The sequence below is a fragment of the Antedon mediterranea genome, chromosome 1, assembly GCF_964355755.1.
Source record: "Antedon mediterranea chromosome 1, ecAntMedi1.1, whole genome shotgun sequence".
Lineage (NCBI taxonomy): Eukaryota > Metazoa > Echinodermata > Crinoidea > Comatulida > Antedonidae > Antedon > Antedon mediterranea.
Window position 1 is genome coordinate 31,518,898 of NC_092670.1, and position 13,460 is coordinate 31,532,357.

The window sequence follows — 13,460 nt, forward strand, 5'->3', positions numbered from 1 at the left end:
CTCTCCAGGTTCCAGTATAATAAAACAATGACACATCATTATCCTGAGACACTATATGAGACACGATTACACAATTTGTCATCTGTTTGTTTGTAACTACAATTTGTCAACAATCAACACTGTCTTTTGCATATATGCCAATACATAGTTTCAATATGTCCAGCTTTCCTGAAAACACCCTTGTGTACTGTAGTGTGTTGTAGTATGATTTTATAATGATTTTAAAATACACTTCTGATGCTTTTATTGTCAATGCATTTAGTACTTAAAAAATAAAAAAAAACCTAAGTTTCTAGTGGTATTGATAATAAATCTCCAGAAATATTGTTTTATTATGTACACTGGGAACAGACGTGTATAAATTATGTATAATTTGTCGGTGACATTCAAAAATATTATACAACAGTGTTATATACAGAATGATGACAATGAATTGGTCTAATATAGTTGTCTCCGATACCTTTTCAATATCATGATTGTAGTTGCACCCGGATGAGGAGGTTTAATCCAGTTATTCTTATTACAATATTAATTGTCTTGTACTTTTAGTCGTGTCGCGACTCTACAGCTCAATATGTCGGTCGGTTGGTCGGTCGGTAAACACTCACTTGAGCACGCGACTGCAGCCATCTATATGGCCTTGTTTTATATCTAGGACGGTGTATTTATTTGATATACCTATATTTTTACCATATTACACCAAAAACAAACAAAAACGCCTCCACCGAATAAACATCCCTCCCCCTAAACACCCCTCTGAACAATAAATGTCCGGGGCGTTTATTAGGATAAATACGGTAAGTTACTTCTAGCATTCTGAAAAGAACTGTTGAGTTCGACGTTTCTATCAATGCTTGATCGTCCTCGGGAGGGGTCAACAATATTTTCTAGCATTATTATAAGCAAAAGTACAATTACAAACAGTAAAGGATTTGTTGTAATTCCTATAACTAGATGGCACGCTCGCTTCGCTCGCGTACCATCTAGGTCGTGCCCACAGATGGTTCTCGAATACACAGTATTTCCAGCGAGAAAAAAAATGGAGATTTCAAATGTACGTACCGCAGGACTATAATACATTGTCGTTTACAGAAACGAATAAATATACACAATGATTTATGTAGTCAACCAAAATTAGCACCCTGGGAATTACTTCCGAGAGAGAAACAAAATGAGTCAAATTTTTTTATTTGGACTCATTTAAACAAACCCAATTTGTGTTTTGTATGTAACATTAAGGGTTGAGGGATGGGGGAAGAAGATAGGTACAAAGAGGAAACATTTTAAAATATATTCTTATCCACTCAGTAACGAAATATTGTTTTTAATGTTTTATAGGCCTATAAATAATATACCACTAAATACAGTAAAACATTTACGATTTAATACGGTACTTTGTTAAAACTCTCACTGTCATAGTCGATTGAAATAGTAAAGTACATGTAACGATACACCACTACGACGTTTATATATTTTTAAATTATTAATTAATACAAACGTTGAGAAGCAACTGTCAGTAATAACGTTTATTTATTTGTATATTATATGTTTATAATCTAACAGTAGGGCCTACCCACACTCACAGTAATAAAGTTTATTTGTATATATTTTTATATTACATCTAACAGTACCAACACTCACAGTAAGAAATTTGCGATTCAAATTGCGATCAAAAGTGGTTAATACCTTAACAGTATTGTACAGCATTGCAATACTATTTATGTTTATTCTCCAAGGGGGCCCATAAATCTAAATCTATACCTCTATGGTTAAACCAAATAATTTGGAATGTTTATTTGTATATTATATGTTTATAATCTAACAGTAGGGCCTACCCACACTCACAGTAATAAAGTTTATTTGTATATATTTTTATATTACATCTAACAGTACCAACACTCACAGTAAGAAATTTGCGATTCAAATTGCGATCAAAAGTGGTTTTAACCATTAAAATACCTTAACAGTATTGTACAGCCAGGGAACTCCCTGGTACAGCATTGCAATACTATTTATGTTTATTCTCCAAGGGGGCCCATAAATCTAAATCTATACCTGTATGGTTAAACCAAATAATTTGAAATGTTCCATTCATCACAAATCAATACATTTGTAAAAACGTATATTAAATGTATCAAAATAGTATTTTTTAAAGAAAATCGGCCTGTCTTCAACATTATGATGCTGTACTCGAACTGTTCAACCGGTTTTCAGCTATTAAAAACAATTATCGTAGGAGGAGATAGGAAAATGCGAAGCCTCCTCGCATTTTTGTGGCGGGTATTTTTCAAGATGGACATCCATTAGACAGTGTATACCACGATCGGAAAACACCCCTATTTGGGGCAAATCGTTGAACCTAAATTCGTTTTAATCGTCAATAACTAATTATCTAACTTAATTTAATTAGTAAACAGGGTTACATCAGGTGTTTAAAATCAGTACCGAAAGTACGAACCAACTTTACATACCATCGAGTAAAAATTCTAAAAGTAAGGCGCGATTTACCGAATTTTGCCCTTACGTAAATTTATATATAGATGAAACCATTTAAAGCATCAGTTATTGCATACCATTCATATAAGAATAAGTTGTGTAGAGGTATGTTTTTTGTTTGAAACATTAGTAATTAATAGTATTTCTGATCATCTTTTCACCAAATTTTCTGTTAGAATGAATGTAAATATGTATATTTCCAACAATTTGATACCAAATTTAAGTTTCTACGACCAGTACTTACAGAGATATTACGATGCCCTGGTATGTGGGTCAAAGGTCAGAAATGGCATTTCTGATCATTTTTCACTAAAATGTCTCATTAAACTTAATATGAATACATGCCTTCTCAACATTTTGAGACTAAAATTGACTTGCTGCGACCAGTGGTTGCCAAGATACAAGTGCCTATTTTTGTTTGTTCATTAAACCCTTGACCCTGACCCTTTGACCTTTTGTAACATTTTTCAAAATGTGCAACAAATAAATAAATGTATATTGCGAACATTTTAGGACCTAATTCAAGTGTCTACGACCAGTACTTACGGAGATACATACATGCCCTCTGTAGTGGGTCAAAGGTCAGAAATGGCATTTCCGGTCATTTTTGACTAAATTTTCCCATTAGACTGAATATAAATGTATACCTTCCGATCAATTTGAGACCAACATTACTTTGCTGTGACCAGTGGTTGTCGAGATTTAAGGACCTATTGGTGTTTGGTATTATAACATTTCACCCTGACCTTTTGACCTTTCGCCACATTTTCAAAATGTGTAACCAAGCCAAAAATGATTGTTTGACCATCCTAAACCAATTTCTGAAGTCAAATTCTCTGGACCTCAAAGTGCATACGAAAGTTGATCTAGCTACTAGAGTAATATAAATAATAGCATTTTCTTCTTTAATTTTTGTTTTAAACAATCAATACTAATGGTATATGTTGGTAGTAACAGAGAATCAGATGATTTCAACAAGCACCCGACCTAAACTTAGGCCTGATTGGATCTAAGTGCAGGGCGAAAGATCACTGTTCCTCCATCCTACAGATTAGGTTAAACATGCTAGCTCTCCCTTAATTAAGGCTCTAAACTTTATCTTCTGTTCCTGTAAGAATATAATTTTATATAAAATATGAATTGATAATTTGAATAGTTTTGTTAAAATTCTCCAGAAGACGATCAATGGAGCAATAATTCAATCAAATGATAAGATTTATTTCTTTCTATTAAATCAATTCAATCTTTTTTTTTGACATAAAACAAACTGCTAGTCTTGTTATATTCAATATGGCGGAAGACTCAACATTTAAACAATGGTATAATGTGTGTAATATTAAAAGCAGGAAAAAGCCTACATATCTAGTTTAGGTCAGGGCCTAGACACGATTAGCAATGCTATTATATTACATCCTATTATTAGATTTCAAGAAGTCGATCTCAAATCTCACGTGTCCAGCTACAAACCTCTTCTGATCCTCGTGAATTTCAAAGGCAAAATCGTTAAAGATCAAAGTCTTGCTATTGATGGAAATGTTATCAGCTGCTTTATTGTTATTTTTAAAGTTCATCTTTTTTGTCTATCGTGTCGTATTTTGTAACAACTGTCGTTTTTTGTATACATGTCGTTTTTTGTATACCTGTCATGTTTTGTAACACCTGTCGTATTGTGCATGCACCTGTCGTATTTCGTAACACTTGTCGTATTTTGTAACACTTGTCGTATTTTGTAACACCTGTCGTATTTTGTAACACCTGTCGTATATTGTAACACCTGTCGCATTTTGTAACACTTGTCGTATTCTGTAACACTTGTCATATTTTGAAACACTTGTCGTATTTTGAAACACTTGTCGTATTTTTGAACACTTGTCGTATTTTGTAACACCTGTCGTATTTTGTAACACCTGTCGTATGTTTGAACACCTGTCGTCGTATTTTGTAACAATTGTCGTATTTTGTAACACCTGTCGTATTTTGTAACACCTGTAGTATTTTGTAACGCTTGTCGTATTTTTTAACACATGTCGTCGTATTTTGTAACAGCTGTCGTATTTTGTAACACCTATCGTATTTTGGAACACCTGTCGTATTTTGGAACATTTTTTTGTTCTGTTTACTTTCTGTCTTTCTTTCTGTATTTTTCTGTTTTTTCATTTTTCTCTGTTTTCTTTTTTTTTCTTTGTTTTTCTTTTCAATTTTTTACTCAATAATTTATTTACGGTTTAATTCATTTATTTTAAGGAAGAATATATTATCAATAATGTGTCAGTATCTACAATACCTACACACTAAAATAAACACACAACTTTATTGCTATCCAATTGACGTGTATTTTATTTGGAAATAGTATTAAAACAAAAAAATATCCAAAACAATGATTGTTTCAAAAAATATTTGTTTGATTAATCATAACATCTTTATACTCTTGTATTACTTCGTGTTCAAGGTCAAACTGGGCGACGCCATTTCACAGCATGGAGCAGCGCCCCCTCCAAACTAGGAAGTCAATTACTCTATCCCCCTAGAGTATTAGCAGATCCCCTCTATGATTTTGACTTTCTAATTTGATGCGGACGCCCTACTCCATGGCTCACAATGGCGCCACCCATTAGCTCTATTCTATCCCACAATGCCTTTCGAAATTGTTACGTGCTTCTGACGAACAGGAGATTCTTGTGTTATAAGTTCTTGGATGTAGTTTAAAATATGCTTTTGGATTCTTTCGTGTTTTTATTTTGATTTTTATCCTTTTTTATCATCATTTATGTTTAATATCGATGATGAATTTTTTCCAGCTGTCCTTACTGAAGATGTTAGTAATAGCGCAAGATGGTTTACTCAACTAACGTTTTATAGGCCTATGTTTTTAAATGGATACACCTGTGACGGTTTTTTGATAGACCCATGAACTATAGATACAGTAGTAGGCCTACTTACAAAAACGAAGAAATAGAAACGTAACGGTACAATAACAAGGTAAAGATTAAGTACAACCCAGATTCAAATACATGTCTACAATATTATTAAAAACTTACTACCTCCTCCTTCAACCAGAGTTGCACCGAACGTTAGGCAGGCCAGCACCAAAAAAATGAATCGCGCCATTTTGTAGATATGATATTGTAATTCTGCAGCAAGGAAGAAGTGTTGACAATAAGGCGTGTATTCGCTTATATAGACCTAAGTACAAAGAAGGTTGGGCCTATTTTACCCAATGAATAATTGATTCATACATAGCTAAAACAACTTGTAATACAAGAACCAACAGGGAAAAAGCACGTGTCAACACCTTTTTTAAAAAGGGAAAGACAGCGGAAAAGAGATATTGAGGCACTCCCTCAGTTGGGTAGGTCTACGGTAAAGACAATTCACCGTGTATTGCTATTATTCTACATCCTATTAGTATTAACCATTTTAATTTCCTTTTATTAATATGTAGTTGAAATTTGATTTTGAAATGAATGAGGTAATAAAAAAAGAGAAAGAAAATTTACTGAGCACAAATTAGACCAATTAAAAATATTGTTTGGTAAAAATAAAATATTGTTTGGTAAAACTTTCAAGAATTATCCCGAAATTCAAACTTAGATTTCAAGAAGTCGATCTCAAATCTCACGTGTCCAGCTACAAACCTCTTCTGATCCTCGTGAATTTCAAAGGCAAAATCGTTCAAGATCAAAGTCTTGCTATTGATGGAAATGTTATCAGCTTTATTGTTATTTTTAAAGTTCATCTTTTTTGTCTATCGTGTCGTATTTTGTAACAACTGTCGTTTTTTGTATACATGTCGTTTTTTGTATACCTGTCATATTTTTTAACACTTGTCGTATTGTGCATGCACCTGTCGTATTTTGTAACACTTGTCGTATTTCGTAACACTTGTCGTATTTTGTAACACTTGTCGTATTTTGTAACACCTGTCGTATGTTGTAACACCTTTCGTATTTTGTAACACCTGTCGTATTTTGTAACACTTGTCGTATTTTGTAACACCTTTCGTATTTTGTATACCTGTCGTATTTCGTAACACCTGTCGTATTTCGTAACACATATCGTATTTCATAACACCTGTCCTATTTTGTAACACTTGTCGTATTTTGGAACACATGTCGTATTTTGGAACACATGTCGTATTTTGAAACACCTTTCGTATTTTGCCTATTGCCTTTTTTCTTTTTTTTTTCTCCTTGTCTCTCTGATTTTATCTGTCTTTCTTTCATTATGTTTTCTGTCTTTTCTCGTTCTGTATTTTTTTGGTTTGTTTCCTTTCTGTCTGCTTTTTCTTTTTTTTCTTTCTTTCTTTTTCTGTTTTTCATTTTTTCTGTTTTCTATTTTTTTGCTCATTATTTTATTTACGGTTTAATTCATTTATTTTAAGGAAGAATATATTATCAATAGTGTTTCAATCTCTACAATACCTACACACTAAAATAAACACAAAACTTTATTGATATCCAATTAACGTGTATTTTATTTGGAAATAGTATTAAAAAAATATCCAAAAACAATGATTTTTTTCAACAAATATTTGTTTGATTAATCATAACATCTTTATACTCTTGTATTACTTCGTGTTCCTTCTTGTCACCAGTAAAAGAGCAATTACGGGTACGACTCTGAAAATTAAAATACAAACGAATAAACTATAAGCTTCCGTACATGAATCTTGAGACCGAATTTAACCGAATTGACGATTTTAAGATGAGTTTGTCGTATGATTTATGTTGCTGTTTCCAACAAGCCTACACGTGTGTAACATTTCCAGTTCGTTGGTTGATTGTGTATCACGTGATGAAGTACACTATTATATTCTCCTCATTGTAATTCATAAACTTTCGTTATTTGCATAACTGCATAATTGCATACAATTAAATCGATAACATAATAGGGAAGTAACAATATAACCTAAACGCGTGACAACCTGATTAGAATAGACGTTCGTAATTAGAAAACTTTTTAGAGAAAAACATATTTTTTTAGATTTCATAACGGAACGAAAATAACCGAATTGAAAGAAACTTTTGAACAAATTGAAGAAATGAAAAGGTAGGAAACGAGTGATGGGATATTGTTCTATTTTTTTAAACTCTGTAAACTAAACTGATACAGTACTTACAATTTTGCCTTTTTTCACAGACATGACATAATCTTGTACTACATTCCCGATCAGTCCAGCATGAGCTGGATTTCAACATTTCAACACAATTTTGGTTACCACCATAATTGTTTGGTTGACCACTTTGAAAATCTAAAAATAAATTTATAATCTATATAAATAATAATAATTGGACCGTATTCGTTAGTGTACATTGAAGAGTATACAAAGTATTAGCAATATGCAGGAAACGATTCCGGTATGAATATCGGTTAATTGATTGACTGAGATGTCTGAAATATTTGAGACGGCGCAATCAAATGAAATAGGAACACTACAATATAATTATGGGAGATAATTTTATGAAAATCGTACCATCGTCTTCGTCTTAGACACCTCACAAAATTACCCACCACAGCCAGGGTAATGTTGCTCTGCCCTCAGTAAATTACATTATAAACTCATTTATAGCATAGCTTCCATCACTTTTTTAAAAATAATTCAGTCAATGTACCAAATCACAAATTATATTTGTGTAATACAATCACAAAATAAGGAAATAGTACTTACACTCGTATGATGAACATGAATTAGGAACTCCGACCCAACTAAAATAACTGTCTTTACTTAATTTTTTCATTCCAATCCACGCACTTTTTGCAACAATAAGTTTACGAACGAAGCTGTTTTCTTGTTTATTATTGATGACAACAAGATCTGAGTTGAGTGCATTGCAATCAGATTGAGCTTGTTCCCAAGTCAAAGATTTGGCAAAGTATTTATAACACTTTGAACCATATTGATGCCAACCATAAACGCAACCTAAAATACAAACAATATAGAATTGAGCATTTATTCATTAATCTACAGTAGTTAGATGAATACATAGGCAGATTCACCCAATCCACTTCAGTTCGACAAACATAACTGTATGCCTATATTTTTACAAATATTGAGCCATTGAACAGCTTTAACCACACTGACAATTCATTTTCATACTAATTGTTAAAGTGCCATGCGAAGATGGTACATTTGTTAATTTCATCCATTCGAAAGAAAAATGCTTTTGGATTCTTTCGTGTTTTTATTTTGATATAGTTTAATATGGATGATGACTTTTTTGCCAGCTGTCCTTACTGGAGATGTTTAATAGTAATACCGCAACATGGTTCACTTAACTAACGTTTTATAGGCCTATGTTTTTAAATGGATACACCTGTGGAATAGAAAGGTAGCGGTACAATAACAACTTAAACAACACAGATTTAAATACATGTCTACAATAATATTAAAAACTGACTACCTCCTTCAACCAGAGTTGCACCGAACGTTAGGCAGGCCAACACCAACAAAATGAATCGTGCCATGTTGTAGATATGATATTGTAATTCAGCAGCAAGGAAGAAGTGTTGACAATAAGGCGTGTATTCGTTTATATAGACCTAAGTACAAAGAAGGTTGGGCCTATTTTACCCAATGAATACTTGATTCATATATTCGTAGATAATAGTAGCTAGTTACTGAAAGAACCATAAGGAAAAAAAGCACGTGTCAACACCTTTTTTAAAAAGGGAAAGACAGCGGAAAAGAGATATTGAGGCACTCCCTCAGTTGGGTAGATCTACGGTAAAGGCAATTCATCGTGTATGATTATAAAAACAATTATACATATTCAGGGTAATTGGGTAAAACGTAAAATGGAGTAAAATGTGTCTTCGCTGTGAAATTTAAACATACAGTATGTTATGAATTGCATTAAAAACAAGGTTGGACGGGGAGGCAAGCCATTAGCAATATAATAATGGGGGTGTCACGAAACCTAAGACCACGAAAGCTAAGACCCCCTAAGACCTAAGATCACGAAAGCTAAGACCCAAGACCTAAGATTACAAATATTTATCATTCGCACCTGCCTTGTATTTTAACTCCCAACATTTATTCTGAATACCACACCTTAGAATTGGCACTTTTATGAAAAAGAATCACATAAAAAGTAACAAATACATTTTTAAATTAATGATTTTACAGACGTTTTTCTCGCACACAAACTGTTTGCGAATTTCGCATGACTAGCCTACAGTACAGTAGCAGTTGTAGGCCTACATGTTCAATGTTTTTGTTTCTATGGAACGTCAAAAGAGCAACAATTATATAGAGGGCTGAAAACTCTATGGAGTCCATCTACAGTGTGGATGGAACAATGTAAAATTAAAATTGTAATGATAATAGTATAATCATGCAAGTACGAAGAAATAAATACTGGCAAATAAATTTTAATTTAAAAATCATGATTTTTTTCGTTTTATTTCTGTTTTTATACTTGTACTATTATTGTTGCTCTTTTGGCGCTCCATAGAAACAAAAACATTGAGCCAGGGGGGGGGGAACTCGAGGAGTTACAATGTACAAAGAAACATGTCTGTAAAATCATCAATTTAAAGGATTTATTTATTTGTTTTTATGTGTTTCTCCGTCTGAAAGTACTTATAAATCCTAATTTTAAAGTGTGGTATTCAGGATAAAGTTAGTCAACAAATTTGGAGTCAAAATACAAGAAAGGCAGGTGCGTAAGAAAAACATGCTCTGAACCAACACATTGGAGTAAATATATACCCACAAACAACCCGTCAAGTTTGTTTGTTGTAAAGAAAAAATATACATTTACTCAACGGGCGAAAATAATGTGAGTTTATCTATGTTTTGCGGTAGTATTAAATTATATTTATGGTAATAAATGAAACCTGAAGGGTTTAAAATTATGTATGGATAAACAAGTATTGTTTTTAAGCTGTAGTATATCTTAGAATTTGTAATCTTAGGTCTTGGGTCTTAGCTTTCGTGATCTTAGGTCTTATGGGGTCTTAGCTTTCGTGGTCTTAGGTTTCGTTTTTCAATACAAATTAAAAACGATTAAAATACCATCTTTTGAACAAATTTTATTTTGAAAAAATACATAAAACAGTAAAGAAGGAACATGCACGGAAAATATAAACAAACATTGTTTAATATAGTAAAATATAAACAATGATAATAACTTATAATAATATTAATCTTATTTCTGTAGATAATCCAAAAGTATGATTGCATAATAAAAAAGAGAGGTATACGACTATTGTTTCGCCAAACGAGGAGGAAATGTTCGAACTACCAATTTCGCTGGCGAAAAGTTGATTTCCATTAGTTACCTTTTTTGGCGGGAATCGAACAATAAACAAACTTTACACTACCCTTTTGTTTTTGTTAACAGTGAATAGTTGTGGTTTTTCGAACATGTGATTGCCATGCCAATCAAAAAGGAGCGATACTTTATTTCCTCAATTATTGTAACACTAAAGGTGGGCCTACGTAATAGAAAGAGGGTTCGGCAAATGAATATGCAAAACCAAACGTGTATACCCTAAATACCTCACGAACATAAACCAAGTGTGGACACCCTAAATACCCTACTGTGTATACCCTAAATACCCTACTGTGTATACCCTAAATATCCTACTGTGTATACCCTAAATACCCTACTGTGTATAACCTAAATATCCTACTGTGTATACTCTAAATACCCTACTGTGTATACCCTAAATACCCTACTGTGTATACCCTAAATATCCTACTGTGTATACCCTAAATACCCTACCGTGTATACCCTAAATACCCTACCGTGTATACCCTAAATACCCTACTGTGTATACCCTAAATATCCTACTGTGTATACCCTAAATACCCTACTGTGTATACCCTAAATATCCTACTGTGTATACTCTAAATATCCTACTGTGTATACCCTAAATACCCTACTGTGTATACCCTAAATATCCTACTGTGTATACCCTAAATACCCTACTGTGTATACCCTAAATATCCTACTGTGTATACCCTAAATACCCTACTGTGTATACCCTAAATACCCTACTGTGTATACCCTAAATACCCTACAGTGTATACCCTAAATACCCTACTGTGTATACCCTAAATACCCTACTGTGTATACCCTAAATACCCTACAGTGTATACCCTAAATATCCTACTGTGTATACCCTAAATATCCTACCGTGTATACCCTAAATACCCTACTGTGTATACCCTAAATACCCTACTGTGTATACCCTAAATACCCTACTGTGTATACCCTAAATATCCTACTGTGTATACCCTAAATATTCTACTGTGTATACCCTAAATACCCTACTGTGTATACCCTAAATATCCTACTGTGTATACCCTAAATATCCTACAGTGTATACCCTAAATATCCTACTGTGTATACCCGAAATACCCTACTGTGTATACCCTAAATATCCTACTGTGTATACCCTAAATATCCTACTGTGTATACCCTAAATACCCTACTGTGTATACCCTAAATACCCTACTGTGTATACCCTAAATATCCTACTGTGTATACCCTAAATACCCTACTGTGTATACCCTAAATATCCTACTGTGTATACCCTAAATACCCTACTGTGTATACCCTAAATACCCTACTGTGTATACCCTAAATATCCTACTGTGTATACCCTAAATATCCTACTGTGTATACCCCAAATATCCTACTGTGTATACCCTAAATATCCTACTGTGCACGAACATAAACCAAGTGTGTATACCCTAAATATTCAACTGTGTATACCCTAAATATCCTACTGTGTATACCCCAAATATCCTACTGTGTATACCCTAAATATCCTACTGTGTATACCCTAAATATCCTACTGTGCACGAACAACCAAGTGTGTATACCCTAAATATCCTACTGTGTATACCCTAAATATCCTACCGTGTATACCCTAAATATCCTACCGTGTATACCCTAAATATCCTACTGTGTATACCCTAAATATCCTACTGTGTATACCCTAAATACCCTACTGTGTATACCCTAAATATCCTACTGTGTATACCCTAAATATCCTACTGTGTATACCCTAAATATCCTACTGTGTATACCCTAAATATCCTACTGTGTATACCCTAAATATCCTACTGTGTATACCCTAAATATCCTACTGTGTATACCCTAAATATCCTACTGTGTATACCCTAAATACCCTACTGTGTATACCCTAAATATCCTACTGTGCAAAAACATTGTAACAAATTGGTGGCAAGAAATAAGAACAATATCTTGTCAACCAGTTTTTAACAATTATATACATTTTTTTTAAAGAATTATATAATTATTAAAGGAATTATAGAATTAAAACAAAAATTTTTAATCAGTATAATAATCAAGCACATCTACACATGATTCATATCCTTTTTTTCTTACATATAAAAAGTTCTTTAAAATAATTAAATCTTTTATAAACTAGAACTTAAAAATCTTTTATATAAATAATAGCATTTTCTTCTTTAATTTTTGTTTTAAACAATCAATACTAATGGTATATGTTGGTAGTAACAGAGAATCAGATGATTTCAACAAGCACCCGACCTAAACTTAGGCCTACAGTAATTGTAGGCCTATATTGGATCAAAGCACAGGGCGAAAGATCATTGTTCCTCCATCCAACAGATTAGGTTAAACATGCTAGCTCTCCCTTAATTAAGGCTCTCAACTTTATCTTCTGTTCCTGTAAGAATATAATTTTATATGAAATATGAATTGATAATTTGAATAGTTTTGTTAAAATTCTCCAGAAGACGATCAATGGAGCAATAATTCAATCAAATGATAAGATTTATTTCTTTCTATTAAATCAATTCAATCTTTTTTTTTGACATAAAACAAACTGCTAGTCTTGTTATATTCAATATGGCGGAAGACTCAACATTTAAACAATGGTATAATGTGTGTAATATTAAAAGCAGGAAAAAGCCTACATATCTAGTTTAGGTCAGGGCCTAGACACGATTAGCAATGCTATTA

At 32.9% G+C, this 13,460-nt stretch overlaps 1 protein-coding gene across 1 annotated transcript; it reads right to left on the reverse strand.

Annotated features, from left to right (window-relative positions):
* Nucleotides 1-6,952: 6,952 nt before the first annotated feature.
* Nucleotides 6,953-9,021, reverse strand: LOC140049039 (hepatic lectin-like). Its single transcript, XM_072093853.1, has 4 exons — nt 8,898-9,021; nt 8,165-8,416; nt 7,616-7,747; nt 6,953-7,115 (listed from the first exon to the last, which is right to left on the reverse strand). Coding segments are annotated over exons 1-4 (450 nt in total). The 5' UTR covers nt 8,962-9,021; the 3' UTR covers nt 6,953-7,113.
* Between the last annotated feature and the right edge of the window lie 4,439 nt (nt 9,022-13,460).